This window comes from Pseudorasbora parva, chromosome 21, assembly GCF_024679245.1.
Source record: "Pseudorasbora parva isolate DD20220531a chromosome 21, ASM2467924v1, whole genome shotgun sequence".
Taxonomy (NCBI): Eukaryota; Metazoa; Chordata; class Actinopteri; order Cypriniformes; family Gobionidae; genus Pseudorasbora; species Pseudorasbora parva.
In genome coordinates this window covers 14,879,198-14,905,680 of record NC_090192.1, presented here as the reverse complement: position 1 = coordinate 14,905,680, position 26,483 = coordinate 14,879,198, and the positions used below count along the sequence as shown (strand labels likewise).

General features: G+C 36.6%; 1 protein-coding gene across 3 annotated transcripts in view; it reads left to right on the top strand.

Moving 5' to 3' along the window:
• Window positions 1–26,483, top strand: part of aclyb (ATP citrate lyase b) — a 75,910-nt gene that overhangs the window by 36,388 nt on the left and 13,039 nt on the right. For 2 of the 3 annotated variants that reach the window (XM_067429354.1, XM_067429356.1), the window contains 9 exons: window positions 3,900–4,054; window positions 11,966–12,059; window positions 17,010–17,151; window positions 17,310–17,478; window positions 19,993–20,097; window positions 20,579–20,775; window positions 22,173–22,254; window positions 24,452–24,562; window positions 25,117–25,244. In XM_067429354.1, coding sequence (XP_067285455.1) covers window positions 3,900–4,054; window positions 11,966–12,059; window positions 17,010–17,151; window positions 17,310–17,478; window positions 19,993–20,097; window positions 20,579–20,775; window positions 22,173–22,254; window positions 24,452–24,562; window positions 25,117–25,244 — 1,183 coding nt within the window. Of the gene's footprint in view, window positions 1–3,899; window positions 4,055–11,965; window positions 12,060–14,137; window positions 14,195–17,009; window positions 17,152–17,309; window positions 17,479–19,992; window positions 20,098–20,578; window positions 20,776–22,172; window positions 22,255–24,451; window positions 24,563–25,116; window positions 25,245–26,483 lie in introns of all 3 variants that reach the window. The other variant, XM_067429357.1, reaches the window with a different exon arrangement.

Sequence of the window (26,483 nt, the reverse complement as noted above, 5' to 3'; positions counted from 1 at the left end):
CTTAATGCATAACTAATAAAGAGTTACTGCAGTACTAATGAATAATTCTTCATTAACACTCAAGTCACTAATATTAACTACTAAGGAATGAGTGTTAACTAATCAATATGTAATAGCATTTTTTAATTGTGTTAAGTATCAATTAGTTAATCAGTAACTATTCAATTCAGTTATGCCTCCTTAAGAACTACTATTAAGTAACTACTAATTCAGCTTCACAAGGAATAACTATTAAGTAACTACTAATTAACAGTGATGCACAGTATCAGATAGAGGCCCTTTCTTCTTCTTTAGTACTAATGTTGTTAGATAAATGTACTACTGTTATGTGTAGCCCACTATATGTAAATATTCATTTACATTCACTCGCAAATGTGCCGATTAATGTTTCTGTCTGTGTGTCCCCACGCTATAATGTTGCAGTTCTTGCAGCATTAAATCAGAGAAAACAATTCTAGTGAAAGAGTACACAGATTCATGAGTGCACATGCAGAGTGCACAAAATGTGAGCGCACACGCAATTTCTGTGAGTCCAGTTTTGTGCGAGAGAATGGATTGAGATTCCGCTTGTAAGCAGAGATTCATTGCTTGTAAACTTGATGTGCTCTCGCGGTACAATATTAATACTATACATTAATGAGGATGTTGATGATTTCTTTTCTTTTTTTTATGTAAGTATTGTCTGCAACCAGAAGTTCAGGACGGAACCCCATCCCCAATCTAAGTGCCTTGCCAACATGGCTCAGGCATTTTAAGTTTATGTGATACCAAATGATTTCTGTATTTAAGGCAATGACTGAGGGGAAAATGAGAATACAGGGAAACTATGAGTCATTAAAAAAAGAATTACCAAATAGTTCTCAAGTAGTTACTTAGAACCTGGAACAGTATTCTAAAGTGAAAACAAACCCATTCATAATTATTGAAGAATTACCAAATAGTTCTCAAGTAGTTACTTAGAACCTGGAACAGTATTCTAAAGTGAAAACAAACCCATTCATAATTAATGAAGAATTAACAAATAGTTAATAGTTAAATAATTAAGCCTAACTACCATTAATACAGAACTAATAAAGGAAATGTGACCCTCTATTCTAAAGTGAAAGTTTTATCCTCATTAATTATGACACTTATTGAATGATATTTAAGTTTACTAACCAGAATAAGCCACTAATTAAACCTAACTACCATTAGTTACCTAACTACCATCTTTTTTAATGACTCATAGGTTCCCTTTATTCTCATTTTCCCCTCAGTCATTGCCTTAAATACAGAAATCATTTGGTATCACATAAACATAAAATGCCTGAGCCATGTTGGCAAGGCACTTAGATTGGGGATGGGGTTCCGTCCTGAACTTCTGGTTGCAGACAATACTTACATAAAAAAAAGAAAAGAAATCATCAACATCCTCATTAATGTATAGTATTAATATTGTACCGCGAGAGCACATCAAGTTTACAAGCAATGAATCTCTGCTTACAAGCGGAATCTCAATCCATTCTCTCGCACAAAACTGGACTCACAGAAATTGCGTGTGCGCTCACATTTTGTGCACTCTGCATGTGCACTCATGAATCTGTGTACTCTTTCACTAGAATTGTTTTCTCTGATTTAATGCTGCAAGAACTGCAACATTATAGCGTGGGGACACACAGACAGAAACATTAATCGGCACATTTGCGAGTGAATGTAAATGAATATTTACATATAGTGGGCTACACATAACAGTAGTACATTTATCTAACAACATTAGTACTAAAGAAGAAGAAAGGGCCTCTATCTGATACTGTGCATCACTGTTAATTAGTAGTTACTTAATAGTTATTCCTTGTGAAGCTGAATTAGTAGTTACTTAATAGTTATTCCTTGTGAAGCTGAATTAGTAGTTACTTAATAGTAGTTCTTAAGGAGGCATAACTGAATTGAATAGTTACTGATTAACTAATTGATACTTAACACAATTAAAAAATGCTATTACATATTGATTAGTTAACACTCATTCCTTAGTAGTTAATATTAGTGACTTGAGTGTTAATGAAGAATTATTCATTAGTACGGCAGTAACTCTTTATTAGTTATGCATTAAGTAAGAAACAGTATTCTAAAGTGTTACCGGAATACTCTTTATAATGTTCGGATTGGTCAATTACCCGTTTGAATGACGCTGCTCATTATGCTCAACTGAAGCTCTTACTGTATTTATGCAGATGTCGTTTTTGTTGTTAGCTGTGGTGAAAGCATTTTGTGAGAGAAATAACATTGTAAAGTTCACTCGTGTTTATTCAGAGCTCTCATATACAAACAAAAAAAACTCACGCTCTCAAAAACTGGGTACAATAACACTTCCTCAGCAATCTTTCCCCAGCTCCGTTTCTCTCTGTCTCTCTCTCGACTGGCAGCGCTGCTCTGCTCGCGAGTCGTGCCTAACTAAACCACGCCCCCATCCGCACGTTATCTAATTTAAATGCAAAGATGTCAGCTAATCACAACAGTGGGTGTTTTCACTGAAGACTCACAGCAAACACGCCTCTTGAAACAGAGCATTCTAAACTGAGGGCTAATATCAGTAAAGAAAAAATGCCTTTTATTTCTAAATTATGAAATTTTTTGATGTAAAAACCATACTATTAATATAAGTACACCCCAGGAGACATTATAAAACAATAAAACAACCCATGCCATGGGACCTTTAAGTTCAGGTACTCCACTGAACTGTGGCCTGTTGCACAAAGCTGGTTTCAGTTGTTACCCAGGCAAGTTCGAGATTATTTTGAGCAAACTCTGGTTTTTCAGGCTCAAGAAGGTGGATTGGTTTTTATCAAGGTTCATCACCATGGTAACTTACACTACACGGCTAACCTGCTCTGGAGCAGGTTTTATTTTGGGTTAGAGATCGCAAAACCAAACTGGACCAATCAGCTACAAGTAAAGATGCAATAAAGCCACACACCCTGTATCTCTCATTCCAAATTAAAGCAGTTTATAATGAAAAAACTTTAGAAATAAAATTGAGCATCTTTTGGTTCTAATTATTTATTATATTTATATTATATTAATTATAATCACTTTTAAATCATATATGTTCATGTAAATATTATTTTAATTGACAAATTAACTAAATAAATATAATATATGCATTCATAATTCTTTCAAACAACATGTATTCATTTGAGCTCTTTGTGACCCTATAAATATTAGGCATATTTCTTTGATTAACATCATGCATTGATATAGTCAGATATTCTTTCAGCTGCCTTCTCAAAATTTCGCTGCAGCAGCAGTGTTTATTCCTGCCTTGTAAACGCATTTAACTTTATAATAATTTTCAAAACGATCTCTCAATCTTCAGAAGAGAAGTGAATCAAACGGACACTGTGATTGGCTGTTTGCCGCCCGTATCACACTTTCAGGTGCACGTGCTTGAGAGTTGATCGCTAACTCTGGATTAAACCTGAGTTGACAGAGAACGTTCATACCAAGCTTTGAGAAACAGTTGAACTTGATCTAAACCAGGTTGGATTTATCTGAACTCTAAACCTACTCTGAAACTCAGAGTTTGTTCAGCTAGCTTCATGCAACAGGCCTCTGAGAAAATAATGGAATGTGATCTGTAATTAGTCAGTTTGACCCATTTCTGCAGATTTAAGGACAGACCTTTGACAACGATAGGCTGCAACAGACACCTTTACATTATTCTGAAAAACCCAAGAAGTCAATCTATGCTTCATTTGCTCAAACATCATCTCACTATACTGTATGTATTTGCAGGTCAAATTTGAACTTGACAAAATGTCCATGTGTTGACGTGTGTGAATGGAAGTCATTATACATCATACATGAGCAATCTCATATTTCTGCATCTTTTTGTTGTTCTGTTTCCCTGTTTGTTTTAACAGGAAAGACTACTGGAATTCCTATCCATGTTTTCGGCACAGAGACTCACATGACTGCTATTGTTGGCATGGCGCTGGGTCATCGGCCAGTTCCCAATCAGCCTCCAGCGGCAGCACACACTGCCAATTTCTTGTTGAACACCAGTGCTAATGCAACTGTAAGTGTGTTTTTGTAGTTTATCCCAATTAATATATGACTGATATAAAGAATGTACACATACACTGTGTGCTTTTTTTCAGCATCAAAGTAATTCATTTATTATTAGAGTTGGCCATTTGTTGTGACATGAGTGAAAGCAGCCATGTGTAAACTTAGAAATGAGCAGCAAAACTATGCGTTGACTACCAAAAGGAGTAAAGATGTTGGAGCACATGTGGTCCATCTTTTGTGAGACACGTCAGAAATTGTTCCCTTTCTGAATGAGTGAGATTCATACATTGATTAATGTGTTAATTTAATTTATTTAGAATACAGTTCAAATTCTTATTACATACACATATTACAAATATTATAATAGTAATAAAATTACATTATTAGCAGGGCTAAAAGGGGGGGGGGGGGGGTGCTGTTTCATGCATAATGAGCTTTTTACACTGTTAAAGACTTGAAATCCCATCCTAAACATAGACAAAGTTTCAAAAACTAATGTTGGACGTTTGATGGAGTATTTCGGTGTTAAAAATACTCCTTCCGGTTTCTCACAAGTTTCAGAGAGTTTTTTCGAGTATGGCTCGGCTTGACGTTAATAGACCGGAAGGTCCTTGTATGCGCCGTACGGGCTCTTCTCCCGGTGATTAGAGCGAGAGAGGAAATGCACGCCCATAAACACTGCTCTCAAGCTGCAGATCCAGTCGTCCGTGAACACTTATGTCGGTTATAGTACGCGCCACGCTCCACTTCATTCCTCCAATTTGACATCAAGCGACTTCAACGCTTCAGCACAGCATTCCGGGAAGGCAGCGCTGCATTTGAACCAATTTGAACGCAGAAATGACGGGAAGCTTCACAACATCGCTTCAGTCGCATCGCAAAGTGGATTTTCACACTCCAAGAAGTGTGTTTTTGACGGAGCGGTCCCAGCGATAAAGGTTAGGTCCTGCTTTGGAAGCAGCCGGTGAGTAAAACTGCTTCAAATGTCTATGCTGTTGCTTATCGTCGCATGAGTAAACATCAGTAAACGACACGATCGCGTGCTTCGTCATTCAAATACGCTAAGGGACTCCATTGTTGTTCTATGTATAACGTTACACTAGTCTGACGTGCAAAACCGTTTTGCTTGCTACTGCTAAGGTTTAGTCGCATACAAGAGTCCATAAACCGAATCATGTCCTCATAAACTGCGAGTAAAGACACACAAATGTTGACAGGCCACTAAATACAGTACATACCACAGAGACGGACGTCCTGCTGTTGCTGTTTCTATTTCAGCCTCCGAATTAGATTCTGGATCATATCTATTAGCTGAGATCGATAGCAAGGGTTTCTCCATGCTTGAGGACGTCACCGCTTTGCGCATTCGTCATTCTTTAGCTCCGCCCACACGATACGCCTCCAGGCGCTCGGTTTTTTCCGGAAAGACTCGGTACAGCCCATATTTATTTTATAAATATAATAAAGCTAAAGACTTTTCGGAGATATGAAGGATGCAATACTACTCTATAGGTACTCAAGATTGACATGAGATTGACTGAAACTGAGTGTTTCACCCCCCCTTTAAAAGGGCAGTTCACCCAAAAATGAAAACTGTATGTTTATCTGCTTACCCCCAAGGCATCCAAAATATTGGTGACATTTTTTCAGTAGAACATAAATGAAGATTTTTAACTCCAACCGTTGCAGTCTGTCAGTCAAATAATGCATGTAAATGGCAGTCCCTCCAGTTTTTCGCGATTCCGCGATTGCTGAATACAATGCAAAATCAGAAAAATGTTGCTTTTTTTTTGCGATCCTGCATAATTTGCCATTTCACCACAAAATAATCACAAAAAAAATATTTTCAATTACAAAAAATAAAAATAAATATCTAACTGAACTATCTCTAATTATATAAAGCTTTAATAAATTGTTTTCATGAGGATTACAGACGTTGGGGTGCTGGCACAGTGTGTCTTTGTAAAAGCGAAAGTAAATCTTTCTCATCTGCCATCTCGTCTCGCATAGGCCTAAGTGCCAAGGACCGGACGAATTGATTACTCTAGATGGATTAATGACTAAATAAAAGTATGATATGCCCGATAACACTAAAAAAAGTGTTAATGACACACAGTGTCAGACTGGTGGAGGATTGTTTGCCAGCTGTCAGTGCTCGCGAGTATACAGATCTGTTTTTATATAGGCTTATGCCCTTGAACAAGCATAATCAAATACACCCATTATTATGTCTAAATGTCCGTCTTGGCAGTGTCTTGAGTTAATAGGTTTGGGAAGTGTGACAGTATAGGCTATAGGCTAATGTAGGGCTGGGCGATATGGAGCAAAAAATATATCTCAATATATTTTGCTATATCTCGATATACGATATATATCTCGATATCTTTACAGGAAAAATAACCCCCTAAAACTACAGCAAAAACAAATATGCCAAATACCACAAATTCTTTTTTTTTTTATTGAAGTGCAAAGAGGTCAGTTCATGAAGGAACAAAGTGCTTTGGTGACATAAAAAAAACCTCCCTGATTACATAAATAATAATAATTTAACTGTAAAATAAAAGAAATAATAGGCCTACAATACATATAGCCATCCTTTCATTCATTTCATGCTTTTCAAAAGACGAATCAAAACCCTTTTTTAAACTTAAACAGTAAGCATTTTGCAGAAAGATGGGGGCATGACTGAGATATTAATAAACTGATTTTGTCATAACACCACTTCCTGTTAAATTTGTACCAAAATTCAAACAGTAGATGTCATGCTCTTTACTAAAGCGTGACTGAGCGCCTCATCATGCGGATCATGTAGGCTACACGAGTCGATTTTCACTTCTTTTCCAGTTACAGAACGAAATATGAATGTCAGAAGGTAGGCTATAATATGATGGCTAAAGTACAACTTACAGAAGAGCACTGTATCTCATAGGACACCCGGGATGTCTCGTATTTCCCTCTTGGTTGAAACATGAATAGACCTATTCATCATAATCCTGTGATAAAGCTGACAAAATAAAAATAACGATATTGCAATCATTTTTAAATGTTTTTAAATAATATGCGATCATCAGTTAGAAACAAATCATAAACTGACATGATTGCGACTGCGAGTGCGTCTCGCACGTGTCAATCACCTGACAGTGGGTGAAACTTGCGATTTGAACTATGATGCACATTAATATTTCTTTTGAGTTTTAGCAAGCAGTTGTGTTAGAACGAAATTCATGGTCTCTAAATTGAGTATTGAACAACGCGCGCGCTTGTCAACTTGATAAATAATCCTCGCCTGGTTGCGAAAGCCGGCGCGTTCAATGAGACAACACGCGAGGGGAGGGGGAACAAAAGCAACGAGGAGGGAGGTGGCGAGCGGGGGGCGAGCACAGCACAGAGAAGGCAAAACAAGCAAAGTGGCGGAATCAGAATTAAATATAAACAATATATCGATATATACGATATGTCAAAATCCATATCGAGTTTAAAAAATCTCTCGATATATTTTAAATATCGAGATATCGCCCACCCCTACGCTAATGGGTCAGTTTATTAGCCTACTGTAGGCAGTAATCTTTAAAGTGAAAGCAACCGCAGCCTATAGGCTACCTATCAAATAACAACCACTGAACGAAATAAAATAAAACATAACAGTAGACTGACTTAAACGATAAAAAAAACGACTTAAAAAAGCATTTTTGTATTTATTTATCATTGTATTTATTTGTCCTCATATCATTTGTTTATTAGTTCTTATTTTTTTACTGACTGTTTACTTGATTAAAGGTGAACTATGTAGTATTTTTGCAGTAAAATATCCAAAAAGTACCTACAATATCCCAGATGTTTCCAACTATGTGTAAATTGTGAGAAAATTGCTATTTTAACTAAGGACAGGGACGTTGCAGCATTGCATTTGAGAGTCGCCTGTCAATTGCGTCATATCTGCGTTACCCTCGGTTTCGGCTTTTATTTGGCAGGAGCGCTTTATTCTTAGCAGTGTGAACAACTGAACGCATGGAGTAACGTCATAACATCGTTTTAAACACACTTAAATGTATCTAATATGATAAACAGAGCTCCATTACCTCAAAATCATAACCGGAAGAGCGGATCTGTGCAGGTGCCCGGCAAATGAGTCCCGTCCCGTCATAATAAAAGTCCCGGTATTCGCAAGGCGGGTATTTGTTTAACAATCGCTCCAGCAGCTTTGCTCAGGTCCATAACACTCGATCCTGCTCTGCTTTAGACTACAGTAACGTTAATAACCGCATGCATGAACGTGATGTCTGCCCGAGTCCTATTTTTCACCGGCTGTGATGAGAAGACCACATCTCCCAAGATGCTGCGCTCTAACTTTGCGTCATCAAACTACGCATTTGTTTTGCATAGGCGCCCTCCAGTGGACAAAAGCTGCATAGTGCACCTTTAATAAATTATTTGAGAACTTTTTATATAAGGCAATTGCTTATTGCTGTATTTACTTTTCCCAGATATTTCCCACCCTAAGCGATCATGTTATTAAAGCTAATAGTAGGCTACCCAACTATACTAGCCTTTTTGTGTAAGATACCAAAATAAACAAGATTTGTGCATTTTGTTTGTTCTATTGTTGTGTATGACTAGGGTGCATCTAACATAATACATAATATGGTAAATGTGGTATCTTAATTATTTAAAAAAAAAACATCGCAAATTTTTTTGCACATTTCTGGAAATTACCTCCACAAAATTCATATTGGTCATATTGATCGCAAAAATCACAAAAAATATTGTGAAATCCTGGAGGGACTGAAATGGTAACAAAATCTATGAGAGTAAAAAAACATGCACAGACAAATCCATATTAAACCCTTCAGCTCGTGACGACACATACGAAGATACATGTCTTAAGATACGAAACAATTGGTTTGTGTAAGAAACCAAACAGTATTTATATAATTTTTAACCTCAAATACACCACTATGTCCAGCAGTCTTCAGCGTGATCACAGCGTGTTCATTTACATTATATGCACTTACGCACGGATTTTTTCCACAGTTTTTTTCACGGTTTTGACTCATGACCAGGAACAAACAAACACATTTGCAGAATTCTGTTGCTGCTGTGGAAAAACAAACGGCATCCACTGTTTCCTTAATCCAAATTGAAAATTGCTTCCATAACCCGAACGAAGCTCGTAGATGAGTGGGCTCTTGCTCTCACTTTGGTTGATGTGTGCAACTGGGAGAAGTGCCCATACAAGGAATTCCACCCTTTATGATATCATACATGCAAAACAATTTTTTTTACATTTTGGCCATATTTAGCATGAGTATCCAACACTTTAACAGTGTAAATAAGCCAGAATGCATGAAATTTCATTAGACCCCCTTTTATTTATTTAAAAAATACACTACATTGTTTAACTAAAGCTTGAAACATACTCTGCAAGAACAAAGGAATTTGTTCGTTTTCTCAAGGTGGCAAAAACAAGAACAAAGTTCGGTATGGCCAGTACATTCATACTTCACGAGAAAAGCAGGTGCGGATCATCTGCGTTTCTCCGCATTAACCACACCCAATTTAAATGTATGACCAATCACATAATAGTTCTCGGACACCCGCAAGAAAAAAGTTCTGCTCAGGCGACGTGTCGCCCACCAACTGCCCCCTCGATATTGTTCCAACCAAGGTGCTCAAACAGGTCTTTGATACTGTAGGACCATGCGTCCTCTCGCTCATTAACAGCTGCCTCAGCTCAGGGACTGTCCCAACTGTCTTCAAGCACGCAGTGGTCAGACCACTTTTAAAAAAACCCAACCTGGATCCCGACATTTTGTCTAATTTTAGACCTGTCTCACATTTACCATTTTTATCAAAGGTCCTAGAAAAAGTTGTGCTATCACAGTTACAGCCTTTTTTAGAAAATAACTCAATTTTAGAAAAGTTTCAGTCTGGTTTTAGGTCACGACATAGCACTGAGTCTGTGCTGCTGAAAGTCCACAACGACATCCTTCTATCCCTTGATGCTAAAAGATCTGTGCTGTTGGTGATGCTGGATCTAACAGCAGCTTTCGACACTGTGGACCATTCAGTACTTATCGCCCGCCTTGCTCAACAGGTCGGCCTCACGGGTTCAGTCCTGCAGTGGTTTCGCTCCTACTTGAACAACAGGAGCTTTTCAGTTATGATCAATGAATTTTCGTCATCCACTGCTCCTCTGTCCTCTGGAGTGCCACAAGGATCCATTCTTGGCCCTGTTCTATTTTCACTTTACATGTTGCCTCTTGGTTCCATTATTGCCAAGCACAATCTTTCTTTCCACTTATATGCAGACGACCTCCAGGTCTATATGCCTGTGCTTCCAAATGATGGTTCAGCTCTAGACTCCTTGCATAGTTGCCTATCTGATATTAAACTATGGCTTTCACGAAACTTTCTTCATCTGAATGAGAGTAAAACGGAATATATTATTTTTGGTTCCCCTATTTTACACCACGATTTATCATCAAGCACAACCCCTCAAGTTAGTGAGGCAATAAAGAATCTGGGGGTGATTTTTGACAGAGATCTGAATTTTAACAAACAAATTAACTCTGTAGTCAAAGCAAGCTTTTTCCAGCTGCGACTTTTAGCCAAAGTAAAGCCTTTTCTGTGCCGCAGTGATCTGGAAAAGGCAATTCATGCTTTTATCAGCTCACGCATTGATTACTGTAACGCACTCTACATTGGCATCACACAGTCTTCACTCCATCGTCTCCAACTGGTACAGAATGCAGCTGCTCGTCTTCTAACCGGTACATCTAGACACAGCCATATTAGTCCAGTTCTCTGTTCCCTCCACTGGCTCCCGGTTCGGTACCGTGTTGATTTTAAAATTTTAATGTTTGCCTTTAAAGCTCTTAATGGCCTTGCGCCACCTTATTTATCAGAGATTTTAAGTGTCCACCGTCCAAACAGAGCCCTCCGGTCGGCTGACCAGATGAGGCTAGTTGTTCCGAGGTCCCGGTGCAAGCAGTGGGGCGATCGTTCATTTGCTTTTGCTGCTCCTAAACTTTGGAACACTCTACCAGTAGACCTGCGTGTTCTTACAGACCTGGCCCTATTCAAGTCCAGGTTAAAAACGCATTTATTTAAACTGGCTTTTAACACACAGTAGCACTGTGGCACTTTGAATTTTATTTTTGAATTTTATTTTTGTATTTTGTGTAACTGTTCCTTTGGTCATTGCTTCATGTATTAATATGTTATTTATTGTAGATGTTTTTCTGTTCTAAATGTAAAGCACCTTGGTCCTCCTTTTGGTTGTTGGAAGGTGCTATACAAATAAAGTTTGATTGATTGATTGAACAAGCTGCGAGAACTCCCAAGCCCGGGCTGTGAGAACAAAATGACGTCATTTTCTTCTCACAGCCCTGGGAGCGAAAACTATTTTTTTCTGTTCTTGCAGGGTATGTTGCAGTCTTAACACTACACTAACCTGCCATTTTTGCTGGTTTCAAAAACACATTCAATGCTGGATATTATTTATCATTTTTAATTAAATGCAATGCTTTAATGGTTGACATTGCCATTGCAACTTGCCTATGATTACTTGACAACTGAGCACTGACATTTCACTCAAATTGGATCTGTCAATGTCACATTTGCATAGGCCGCACTATTTGAATTCATGATTGGTTAACTGCCTTATTAAAATATTAAACAATGATAAAATAACGTTAATAACCAGTTAAAGGTAATTTCAAATAAGCGTTTCTGTTCAGAATGATTCAACTTGATTTTATTGTTTCATATGTTCCTGTAAAATTTTTATTTGTTTCCAGTTTTTGTTTTTTGTTCCTTGAACCGGTTCAGAGCCCTGATTATGGTACTAAAATTCTAAATGGCAGTGGCCCACAAACCCTTCCAGAAGTAAGTTATTTTCTTTTGTTATTTATTTCAGACGCCAGCAAGAACCAGAAATACTTCATTCTCTGAACACAAATTGACCAATTGTGTCAAAGATGTCATGATGCCCACAGCAGGCGTCCCGCCAGGTATTTGGAGCTCAGTTGATCAACTTTTAAAGATAACTTTTGTAGAACCATAACCAGCTACTTTGCATTGATTCTGAATTTTGCATTAATTCTTTAGTTTAACTTTCAATTGAAGGTGCACTAAGTTTAACCGAATTATATACGGATGCAGAATCACATACAATTTAAGATTTGCCAGCATCTTGTAATTTGGTATACCTCTAACATGAACAATTCCAAATTTTTAAGAAAACTTAGTAAATTATTTCTATAAAAATGCCAAAAAAACAAAAAAACTTCAACTTGAATGTTCTAAACCAATCTGCAGGATCTCCACACGCTTACAGTGCATATCATAGTGCAAAAAACAAAACACCACAAACTAGTTATCCCTGTGGTAACTTTTCTGAAAATCGATATCAAGCAGGGATTTACCCTTTAGAGTTTTCTTTTTTACCTGAGCGCAACATTTTTGCACTTGCTTAAGGCCTGAGCATTTGACGGTTTATTAATATAAATGTTCAGTTTTCTTAAATGATCAAATGCAAAATTACTGTAGAAATGATATCTATATTTACTATACATATGTGACTGAGATTACATTTTTCATTTAATGCCAAATACAACTAAAGTTAAATTTTGCGAAATTCAACACGACAGGGATCAACATGAACTACTAATGGCTAAGTGTTTTGTATTTGTATTTTACCTAATGTAATGCTATATTAGGCAGCTACGTGTGCTAGTGATACATGCTTCATCAAAACATAAACCAAAAAATGTATAATCAAAATGAAAGATTACCTGTCCAGCAGATTTAGAATGCCATCAAGGAGTCGCTTTTCAGTCCCTTGAGGTCCCTCAGTTCTCGCCATCATTGGAAAGCCACACCGATATTCACTTGCGTTTGATTTCTTTGTTTATCCAAAGACTTTTTGTGCATTGCCTTTTCTTGTACTTCCTTTTTTGTATTGTTTGCCTGCGCTGACTGCAAAACCCGGCACTGTGAATTTTCAATGCTTTTGCTCTTCCTAAGGGTGCGCGCATGTGGGCAGATCCTGTAGCGAAAGCGGTGGTAGCCATGGTAACGAGAGAGAGTGACAGTCGCCCAAGCCAATCACTTGCCCACTGACTCTATACACGATGTGATTGGCCCGGCCAGAGTTAGACGATTACAGCTCAGAAGGGTATTGAGAGTTGCTAGACAACACTCGCGGGCAGATTAGATTTGCTGCCGCTAGGGTGCGTCTAGATTTCTAGGCTAAGCACAACTGGCTTTTAATGGAAATCGGCGATGAGACTCTGATTGGTTTATTGCACTTTATGCCCAAACACACCCATGACTCATTAAGAGTCATGATCTGCCTGGTGCGCATGCCCTAAGTGCACCTGCGCCGTGCGCTCAGATCGTTAAAATACGGACCATAATGTGAAATTATTACAATATAAAAATATATTCAAAACTTTAATGTTAGGTACGATTAAACACAATTAATTACAGAATTTAATTTGATTTAAAAAAATATATATTATTTGGTTGACAGCACTAGTATTAACATTTTATTAACAGAAATTCTGTTATTGTGACAACAACACTAGTATGTATCGATTTTTAAAAAATCTGCTGTTTAATGATTTCTTGGTTTACCACATTCATTATTTATTTTCATAACTGCCATTAATGATAAATTGTAGTAGAGTTTGGTGATAAATTGATCAAAAATGCTACTCAGTGCCATTCTGCTTTCATGTGTGTGAATGCTTGGAGACGTTAAATCACATGCTAAAAAGAAATACACACTGCTCACAAGTGCTCCGTGAAACTGAAAATAAAACAGTTTTTTAGGATTGATTGGAGTTTACATCTAATTTTAACATATTTAATGAAAGTATTAAAGGTTTCTACTATAAAAAGTTACTTAGTGCACCTTTAATTATTTTCCCTTTTCTTTATACACTTCTCTTCTTGTCTTGTTTTTTTCCCACGGTTTTTGTCCTGTTAGTATTTTTTTGTTTGTTGTTAATTTCACTTTTTATTCCATCTCTTTTCTCTCCTTATACTGTCATGTTTTCTTTCTCTGTTCAATCTTAATAACAAGTTTCCACTCTTTGCCATTCGTGGTCTGTGACGGTGTTGTTTAATGCAGCAGTTAAAGGTAAGATCTCAGGGCTAGTCGAATGTTTAGTGTGTTTCTTATTAGTGAATTATATAAAAACTAGTTCTGGTCCTCTGATTTGATTATTACGTTTCTTGATGTTCAGAAGTCGAGAACAGGGACATTTACCGTTTGTCACTACTCTTGACTGTGTTTGTGTTTCTTTAAATCAACATTTGTGAGCAAAGAACTGCAACGAACTGTCTGATATGTTTCCTGGTCCGCATGACAGCTTTCACATTAACAATTTTTCATGCGAACCATGCTTTGTGCGAACAAAGTTGCCAGTGTGAATCTTTGAAAGACATCTTACTCTTGTGGGCAGTTTTTTTTTTTTTAAAACACCTACATTTGTTGGTTCCCTTATGAAGACCTGACTGGTCAAAACTAGCTATTTTATTACAATTTCTAGAGCATATCCTAGGCCGTAGCAGTAGTAAAGGTACTTTTGCCAACTGGTTTATGAATACTGTGAATTTTAATATACTAATATTTTTTACATACTGTTTTTCATTTACTGTGTAATAGTGAAGTATGCATGTTCTGCTGCAGTCTATGATATTGTGGCACTCATGCACAGAATATTTTACCAGGAGACAATGAATGGTGTTAATAAGAGAGCTCAAGGGTAGAGAAGTTCTTGAAAGTGTAAATAATAGTGCTGTCAAAATTAGCGCGCTGACACATGAGTTTACATTTTTCACTATAACTCATTCAAATGCAATTAAGGCAGCATCCGTTTTTCTGTCATTCTTTTGTTGCATTATATGGTCACGTGACGAGACAAGCGCGACAAGACAAAAGAGAAAGCATTATCTGTGAATGTCCTATGTGACACACACAAACAACACACAGAAACACGTAGACCAGTATCGTTTGAACAAACAATAACACACAGAATAATGCCAAAAATCAAGTATTTTGTCAAGTATTTTTTTGTCAAGTATTCTCTCATAAGAGCAGTCTCAAATGAGGTGAATAACATCTTAAATGAACTTTAAGAGTTGTGAGAAAATTTGAGAAAATTAGATGCGCGTGACAGTACGTCAGATCCGCACCATGTTTGTCTACTACAGATCTTAGTGACAGCAGCATAATAAACCAGTTGCTGTAATGTCTGTCATTAATGTTAATCCATGAATAAAGGTAACAGAGAAAATGTTTGCTTTAATAAGGACTAATCTATATTTAATTTATCATTTATGCAGTCAAGAAAGGTGTTTAATAACTTTAATTTCTAACAGGTAGGAAAGCTACAGGTAAATATGATTTTATAATGGGTTTATAATAGAAATATTTTTAAGTTCATTAACATTACAAGTTATTTTTTTAAAGCCTAATAAATGTTGAAAGCTTTCAGTTATACTGTAATCTTGAATCTCTATCATTAATGTATTCATAGAGAAATCAGAAGCAGTATCGGTGATACTGGCCTTCATTTATATAAATATCCCATTGCAAGAAAATATTCAAATATGCTGTCTTTTAAGTTGTTTCTACATTCATTTGGAGAATAACTGTGACATTACATTATAAAATATTAAAAACGCCAATTAATTGCAAAAATATTGATTAATTACAACAAAAAATATTATTTGATTGACAGCACTAGTAAATAAAAAACTGACCGTTGCACAGTGCTGTTTTGTGATCAGGTTGCTGTCACTGTTGACAGTAGATGCTAAAATGTCAGATATCAAAACTGTAATCTATATTTGTTCAGTTTGATCAGCAGTTCTTTAGTTTGACTGACTAATCAAAAATGAATAACAATATATTTAATTAAATGGAAAGCGACTCATTCATAAAGACTTGTTTTATTATTGGATGAATTAGTGTTTTCAATCTCATCAATTACATTGTTACACCAGTCATTGAGTGTATTTGCCATTGAATCAATCATTATTTGGGGGGCGGCCGTGGCTCATGTAGGTTGCCTATTAACCGAAAGGTTGGTGGTTCAATCCCCGGTTCTACCTGACTACGTGTTGAAGTGTCCATGAGCAAGACACCTAACCCCAGCCGCTCCCGGTAAGCTGGATGGCACCTTACATGGCTATCATCGCCGTCGGTGTATGAATGGGTGAATGTGAGGCAAATTTAAAGCACTTTGGATGGCCATAGTGTCTGTTAAAAGCGCTATATAAATGCAGTCCATTACCATTTATTTGAAGATTCAAGTTACACAATGTGCTCTATTTTGATCCCTACTGGACATATGTCCGAACTGTAAACATTTATCTCAATATTTCTGTGATTAATTAGAATTATTGTAACAGAAATATTATGTGGTTGAAAAGACTGTGTGTAAAGCTGTTTCATACCTGTACATGACAACTTATCTCTGGCTCAGTGGCAGCACGGGACAGATCTGAATGTTCTGAAGTTTAATTGAAATAATAACATATGAACCGTTGTCATTTGGAAATAAGATCCCTCGAGTGTTTGAATCGATATTACGATCTTTTAACAATGCAGCTCTAGTACACATGTACCCTAGTGGCCCACTCCAGACTTAACTTATTTAAGTAAAAGTACTTACATTTGAGAAAATAAACATGAACATTCCTTTATTCAATACTTTATTGGAAGGCTATACACAAATCTATAAGAAACCATGGAAAACTGTCTGGGTTTAATATGGTTACTTCACCTAAAATATTTTTTAAATACATTGAAAGCCTTTTACAGTCGTGGTCAAAATTGTTGGTACCCCTGGTAAATTTGATCAAATATGGCTGTAAAAAATAATTTGCATTTTTTATCCTTTTGATCTTTGATCTTTCTTTATCCGTTTGTCTCTCTACCCCTTTAGCTAAAGCCACGACTCTCTTCTGCAAGCAGACCAAGGCAATCGTGTGGGGCATGCAGACGCGGGCAGTTCAAGGAATGCTGGACTTTGATTACGTGTGTTCACGGGATGAACCCTCTGTTGTCGCAATGGTCTACCCCTTCACGTAAATACTTTTTTTTTTTTTACTCTTACGCAGAATGTTTACGATCAAGTTCTTCAATGTAATATAACTTGTACCATGTCCATTATTTAATTTATTCAGTGACACTGAAGATTAAAGATTTGAGGGCATGATTTATTTAGTTTTTATTGTGTTTTTAGTGGTGACCACAAGCAGAAGTTTTACTGGGGTCATAAGGAGATCTTACTGCCAGTCTACAAGAATATGGCTGATGCTATGAAGAAACATCCAGACGTTGATGTGCTCATAAATTTTGCCTCCCTTCGATCAGCTTTCGACAGCACCATGGAAACATTGCAGTATCCTCAGGTAAAGCCCTGGGTGTCTAATAAAGTTTCTTTTCATTCAATGCTGTGTCAGTAGCTAATGCTATGAGAATGCCTCCCATCAATTTATTGCCAGGTTACGCCTTGATGCACATACAAACAAAGCCCATTGTTATTTTGTTCTGATTTTCTGAATTGATTCCCTTTCAATTTGTGAGTTTGAATTTGAGTTGCGTAAATATGGTCAATTGTCTGGCCATCCTCAAGCAAAGAATGTGTATACATTTCACTTTTTAGGCCATTTGGCATGTTGGTATTCTGTATATAGCTTTAGCTGTGGGTATAACCCTTAATAAAAGATTAGTTATCATTAATAAGAAATTAGGATGCTATGCTACTCTTCCATGTTGTCTTGCTGCCAAGTGACGGAAAGTCGATACAAAATGACACTACTCCAGTTACATGTTCATTAAGACGCATGCCTGAGGGCCACTCTGTGCTGTCCTGTGTCTGGAAAACACTGGTGTGCACTTCAGAGTAGACCTGTGCCAATTTTTGGTAATGCGATATATCACGATAATTAATATGCACAATATTGTTATTGTGGGCACTTAAAAATACCGTAAAAAATGATGTATTAACAATTATTAAAAAAATATATAATGCACTCAAGAATACTTTGCCCATCAAACGTATAAATGATCAACACCGCTGTATTCTGCGTCAAAGGGACACGCTCAGATGTAAATGGGAAGCACATGAACGAGTGAAGGAGACCCGCTGAATGAAGTGCCGCTCAGTGACAGCAGAGGGCGCTGATGAACTGCAGAATGCAGTGGTTACCCTGGAAATCCCGCAAACAAAAGCAACCCTGAACGGCCATTCGTTTTTTTGTAATCTCAATGTTGTTCATCACAGCACCAAATACTTAATACTTAAAGACTTAATAGGCTATTTATTTTCAAACTTAAACATTTTTATGTTTTAATCTGGACTACAACATGCCCTAATGATTAGAACTGTTTTGATTATTTGTTATTGTTCAGTAAAACTTTGAGACATACGACTTCATTAGTTAAAGGTGCCATCTGTAAAAATTGAGGTAAAAATATCCAAAAAATGACCTACACGCATCAAAAGAATGAGAAGAAATAAGGGCGATGATGTCATTAAAAAAATGTCAAGTTATAGTGCTGCAGAGATATCAACCTTAATTAGCAGTAGCATTACTAGCCCCAGCCTGACAGGTATCGTAATAATAGTCTCGGCCATGGGAGGTGGTATGCGGGCAACATAACCACCAGCCAACCTGGCGTACTTGAACCTGATGTCAATCGTGTGGAAAGTACAGCCCACTACTTCATTTCAGTTCAGGGAAGAGAGTGGACGGATGGTCCCGGTACTCGTGAGCCGTTTAGAATAGGCGCCCTCCAGTGGACGAAAAGTTGCATAGTGCACCTTTAACATGTTAATTCATTATTACCAAACTGACAATGAAAAATACTTCTGATTTCTCAATGTTAAGTGGTCTCTTAATTTCTTTCAGAGCTGTATATATTTTTAGTGCATTGTATTATTGTATTTAAACAACACTTTTCTTTCAACTTATTATAATATCGTGATAATATCGTATACCGTGATAAAAGCTTCAGCAATTAATCGCAACATGAAAAATTGATATCGGCACATGCCTACTGCAGAGGTTTGCTCATAGCAACTTACACTGTCTGAAGTCACTACCTATCATATATGTAAGCATAGATGGATAACAGTTTACTTAACACTAAAATATATAATTTGTTTGATAGAATGTTTAAAATCAATGTTTGAATTTCAAACATTCGAATAATTTTTCAAAATGTAAACTGCACCTTTTACTGTTGAACATCTTAAGAGGACATTGGGTAAATGTACAATTGAGCCGTTGTCATGACAAATCCTGTCAGCTATGAAATTGTGTCCGCAAGGACCCCCCAGAGCGATTCTATTGGCTGAAAGAAATTTTAATAGGTAATCTGTTCAGAGCCTGATTACAATTCTAACAAAATTGCGTTTTGATTTTTGCTGTTTAAATTGTGTTAAAATAGTCTTTAATGTCTTACAAATCATATGATTCATATACTAGTAATATATAACTGAAGCTATAAGTGCTTATATAAGTATAAGATATATACAAGCATATCTCGTATCTATTTATTTTGTGCACCTGTTCTTTATATTGCTGTTTTTTTTTTATTATTCTTTATTATTTACATTAAAGGTACATTACTATGTCATGATTTTATATTGGCACTTAGTTTATCAGTCAAAATAATTCAGAACATGTTTTTGCTTCCATTATAGCAATCAATTGCATATTTTAAAAGAAAAATGTGTTGTGTGTGTATGTGTGTACTTAGTATGGCAATTGCTTGTCCAGAACCATGTTTAACAACTTTTGATCAGGCATTTAAAACCGCTACCAGTGGACACGATTTCACAGGCGGATAGGATTTGTCATGACACCGGAGAAGTTGAATGTTTGTTTGCACTGATTTGAGTGATCTTGTCTTATCAGATACACACTATAGCTATTATAGCCGAAGGCATTCCTGAAGCACTGACCCGCAAACTCATCAAATCAGCCGATGAAAAGGGCGTAACAATCATTGGTCCTGCAACTGTGAGTGTTTTTGATTGTTTCTATAGCTATATGTTTAATGTATATGTATTTATAGCTGAATATCAACATGACCATAAATTAGCATAAAAACATGTATGTCATTTCATTCCAAAATCAAATAAATGAGTTCCAATTATATGCCTAAAGAAAATTATGTTTGTCATTGTGTTTTACTCCCGAATGTTCTGATTGGGTCTGAACATGACATAGCCTATTTAGATATACACCCAACTAGCTGATCAGACAATACTCAGTAATTAATTTTGTGAAAACTGGTAGCATTGCACATCTTCACCTGTATTTTGCATTAACAATCAGATCATCCTTTATAATGATGAGAATAACAAACAAACTCAAAATTCAATACAAACATCCATGGGATTTTAGTAATGTCTTTCATTGTCCTAAAATGCTTATTAATTTTTTTTAATGCAAAATATAATTTTTTTCATGAGTGTTTTTTCAACGTGTGTGTTTTAAGGTTGGCGGTATAAAGCCAGGCTGCTTTAAGATCGGGAACACAGGCGGAATGCTTGACAATATCCTGGCATCAAAGCTGTACAGGCCAGGCAGCGTGGCGTATGTGTCCCGCTCAGGAGGGATGTCCAATGAACTCAACAACATCATCTCACACGCTACAGATGGGGTTTATGAGGGAGTTGCTATTGGAGGAGACAGGTGACAAACAGAACATGTCCTGTCCTTGTGAATTGACAACCCAAATAGTCAATCAGATAAACAAATAAATCAGATAAACGGCATATAAAGTAATTTATTTCAAAATCATCAGGTACACTAGCAAAGTTTGACTCGCGTAATTTTGTTTGACGGACATAGGCCACAGTAGATAAGGAACCCGCCCTTAAAACTGTTGTAAACTCAATTAAAGGAATTATTCACCCAAAAATGAAAACTGTCAACTTTAAGTCACGCTGGAGTTATTCCAAGCCTGTATAAATGTCTTTGTTCTGCCGAACACAAAAAGGAAATTATTTGGAAGACTGTTTGTAACCAAGCAGATCTCGGCAGCCATTGACTATTATAGTGGGGAGAAAATACTATGGAAGTCAATAGCTGATGAGATCTGCTCGGTTACAAACCTTCTTCCAAATTTCTTCCTTTGTGTTCAGCAGAACAAACACACTCATACAGGTTTGGTTAAACTATCCCTTTAAAGCAGGATTCAGAAAGTACTAATCATTTTTTAATTAAGCTAATAAACAGATCAGCAACTAAGATGTTGTAAGCCTGCCCAATCGTCCCAATGGAGGCTTACGATTGGAGGGTAAAGTTTGATCTTTTCAGCTGGGCAAAGGGGTTTAATTACAATTCATCTTTATCTGACTCCATTTTATTATGACCTCGAATTTAGGTTAGATTGCCAATTGGTTATTTGGTAATTTATATTTAATAGTTTAACCACGCATTTAATTATTCTGTTTAACCCTTTGTTGGAATTATACCCGTTCATAATCTACTAGAGATAGTTAATCATTCCAGAGTAAGTCAGAATAAATCAGTGTAACAATTTATTATTAGTCAGGTAAATATATCATGCCAATAACATAATCAATTCAAAGATAATCCATGCATAACATCAAATGCTCTGAAGTAAAGAATAAAATATGGATACCTGACTTCTGAAAATTACATAACGCTGAGCATCTAGTTAGACATTCAGTGTTACAGGCTGACCGATATAAAGAATCAAACCGCGACGACTTCTTCTCAAATCCCAGACCAACAGGCAAAACTCTTTCAAATGTAAACATGAGTTCACAATGGGAATTAGCATTAATCAAAACCTGTATTGAGGTAAAAACCAATTGGCGTGAATTCTGGAGGAAGGATGGGAAAGATTCAGGTAAAAGGAAAGGCATGTAAATTAAAGTCATTTTATGTTGATTCACTCAGTGTGACGTAGTCTCGGTGGGGGGCGCTAACTATATAAGTGAGTTCTGATGCTAATTTATTTTATTTTCTCAGAGAGTCCTTGTTCTTCTATCAGACATACTGGCATATACATGCTTTTTCCAGTCTTAAAATGTCTTCTACTGTTTTGCTGTCATCTTTAGATATCCAGGCTCTACATTCATGGACCATGTGCTCAGATATCAGGACACTCCAGGCGTCAAGATGATTGTCATTCTGGGAGAGGTGAGATCATGAGAAAGATTTAGAACGCCGCTAATGAGAACGCCTCTAATCATGATTATATGATCATATATTCTTATGAAATAAAATTAAAATTGTATTAATTAAATCCTAAAACTCCTCAGTGGTCTTGGATGGACAGATGAGTGAGCAACATGTGGACCCAGGTCTAAAAATTAAATATCTATGTTATTGAAGAGACTCATCACTCTGGTCCGGAACAAATATATATTTTCCATAGATCCCTAAATAATCCAGTCTCAGGGACCTGTACATACAGACACACAATCACAGCATGTTCATATTTTGTCATGGGGGTTATATAAGAGTCTGTATTATTACACTCTCTGAAAAATAGTTTCTCAACTCATCTTAAAATGCCATTACAATTTATTAAAGGGGTTGTGAAATGGAAAAATGTCCTTTATATTTGTGCATAATATGAGATGTTTCTCTACAATGAAAAAATACTGCAAGTTTCATACTTCCGAGCTAATTCCATATTTTAATAAGTTTCATAAGTTTTTTGTTTTGTTTTCAACCCTTCTGAAATGCCAGGATTTGAAATCTCCCCATTTGTGACGTCATTATTTTCATCTGCATCCGTATGTTAATCAAGGAGCTCTTCATGTTAGTCAATCAATCACAAGAATGATTCTCCTGTAAATAAGACCATCCAATGTTGTTCTGTCCCTGGATGTAGACAAACTGCACCTCCAAAGACTGTGCATACCCTTCCAAAAGATTTAACTTTTAAAAACGTATGGCTGAAGTTTTTTTAGTGACATGCTGTGGAGGAGGGCATGGATGCACTGCGATGAAGTTCAACAATCACAGTAGTGTAAGTTTACTTGCGTTTTTGAAAGAGATAATGCCCCTTAAAAATTAAGTGTTTGTGGCAGATGAAAAATTAACTTTTTTTGATGCAAAAAACTTTTTTATACTTAGTAACTTCATGCTAAACCCCTAGAATCATAATATAACGATCTAAAAATGCATTTCATGACCCCTTTAAAAAATGACAAATTCACACTCGTCATTAAAAGATGATCATAGACATGCCAAGACAGTCCAACAAGGTGTTCTGAACTTTTGCATATTTTCAGTATATCATTTAAAATAATTTACCCCCAATCCTTTTTCTCATTGAGATTATTTTAAAGCAGCACTGGGTAACTTTTGCTCTCGGGGTCCCCCTACAGTTGGGAAAAAATAATGTCCTCAACTACTGTCATAAGCTGTCATCATTCAACAGGGGAAGCCATCGCGCGTACATTTGTTGACATGACAACCCTGATAGCCCTGAACTAGTAATGCACGGGTCGTCTCATAACCCGCGGACCTGTATGTCTATTTAATGGTCGCGGGTGCGGGGCAGATTGTAAAAATATATACAGTGGTGCGGGGCGGGCCAAATAACTTCATAAAAGCGTCCCCGCTGGTTGGTGCAGCACTAACAGTTAACTTACCCTGAACACTGCAGGAGGAGTTCACATGCAGGTGTTCTTCTGGCGGCGCGTGTGAAATGTCTTCATCCCAGGTACAGTCAGTGGCATATGTTTCAGCATGTCATATGAATATAGCAGGACAGCATCGGTCGGGCACGCCTCCTTCAGCTCACGCCTACGAGCAAACGCTGGACCAATGTTGATCCTCGTCCTGGCTTTAATCCCATCACTTTTTCGTTTCCTCTTATTGCTTTCCTCCAACAAAACCTTTTCTTTCTTATTTGTCTGTGCTGCTTCGGACATGACTATATTATCCGACGAACAAAGTTGGGCTCGCACTTCCGAATTTAAGGAAGTGTGGGTGTTGGTGGAAGTGACGCATATGCCGTAAAGCAGTCAAATTTTGAAGTTCTTTTTGTTCTCGGGTTACTACCCAAAACCCGAAGTTTAAAAGTACGATTAAAAATGATACAGACCCCATCAAGCTATGGCAGACGTGTCATTCAACCTATTGTAAGTCGATGTATCATCACAAGATTCTTGAAAATATATTATGAAGGTTGAAAAGTTACCTGGTGCTGCTTTAAGGTCTGCAAAAATGGACAGATTTGTTACTATGTTCATGTAGAATCCACTGATGCTCTGTTCTGGCTACTTTTTTTTTAATCACAACTATTCTGTTACTTATGAAAGTAATAGAAGAGTTGAGTAGGCACTGTAATTCTGATGATATTATATCTGCTGTCTTTTAGATCGGAGGCACAGAGGAGTATAACATCTGCCAGGGCATTGTAGATGGCAGAATCACTAAACCAGTCGTGTGCTGGTGTATTGGAACATGTGCCACCATGTTCTCATCTGAGGTACATCTTTTGCATGGCTTTAGAGTTACTTTTGCATATTGGCCCTGGCTCATTTGGCACCCTTAGCTCATGTGGTTCTCCATACTTAAAATGCAAAGAAGGCATTCGAAAGCATATTAAGCATTCCCATAAGAAATGGGAATTAATTTCAGCAGTTTGGCAGTTTGACATTTTGAAAACAAACACGGAAGAGATGATAATACTGAATAAAGTCGTATTTTTTGTTAGTTTTGGACCAAAATGTATTTTCGATGCTTCAAGAGATTCTAATTAACTAAGTGATGTCACATATGGACTACTTTAATGATGTTTTTATTACCTTTCTAGACAGAAAAATGGACAGTATAGTGTGCATACACTTTCATTGGAGGAATAGAAAAGCTCTCGAACTATATATAAAATATATTAAACTGTGTTCCGAAGATGAACGGAGGTCTTACGGGTGTGGAACGCCACATTAGGGTCATTAATGACATAATTTTCATTTTTGGGTGAACTAAGCCTTTAATCATATTAACTGTTAACACAGTATTGTGTTAAATTAAATGTTTTAGGTGCAGTTTGGCCATGCTGGAGCATGTGCAAATCAAGTGTCAGAGACTGCTGTGGCCAAAAATCAAGCACTGCGGGAAGCAGGTGCATTTGTGCCCAACAGCTTTGATGAACTGGGTGATGTCATCAAGTAAGTAAGAGAAGGAAGCATTTGACCCAAATATATCCACATTCTTTTATTTGTATAGCATTTTTCACAATATATATCATTTCAAAAGCAGTTTTACAGAAAATGCATGTCTACATTACAATTTAGCGTGATCTGTTATCAGAGGTGACTGTGTCTAAGTACAAATACAAAGCACACAGTTAGCTTACCAGGGGGCGGTTTCTTCATTAAAAGCGATAGGGCAACGCACAACCAAAGTGCAAAAGGGACAGATTTTTCAATCACATTCTCATGCTACCTGTCACTATTCCAAACTGTTCTGCCTCTGGATATATAGTCTAATCAGCATCAAGTCACGTTCTGTGGAGTACCGCTCCTTCTTGGGCGATTTCACTCTGGCTGAAAATCGGCAAGACATTTTTTATCTAAATGCATACACTGCTGCAATACAATCTCTATGGGTTCCGGGAGGGTTAGCACTAACTTGCTTTCGTCATCATGCGTAACCTTACCTTGTGAAAAAATTGGTGAGAACAAACATAACTTAACTAGCAAACTTTAAGCTGAAGTGACATACAATAATTTCAGTGTATAACTTACATTTTAGTGCATAACTTACATTTCACAGACATATTCTCCATCTGTAAATGTTAGAAAGTCAAGTTAATATATCCATTTTGCTGTCACGACTAGATGAGCCCTCTCAAGCTCAAACTTATGTGAAGGAATGGTATAAAATGTTTGTTGTTGAATATTTGTTGAATACACTGTAAAAAAAAAAAAATGTTGGTTTTTGTTGGTTTAACTTAAAAAAGTAAGTTACCTGGTTGCCTTCAAATTTTGAGTTTATTGAAATTAAAAATTTGAGTTGATACAATGAAATAAATAGAAACTCAAAATATTATTGTATCTGAACCACATAAAAAAATTGATAAATCATGAAAATAGCACTATTTGGCATGTTTCACTGCATCATCAGAAATAAAACACACACAATTACCCAATATGCTTACAAAATATTTTCATAATATTTTAATAAAGGTTGTCGAATCTTAAAAAAAATTCATTGTATTAACTGAAAATTTTAATTTCAATGAACCAGGTAACTTTTTTTCTAAATAATGTTTTACAGTGTAGTTGTTCCTGGTGAACATAAATTGTGCCCTATGTAGAATTTTTTATGATAGCAGTAACTGTAAAGTGACATTGTAGGGTAATCAAAAGCCTAATAATTAGTCTGTGCTTTTGTTTTAATTTATT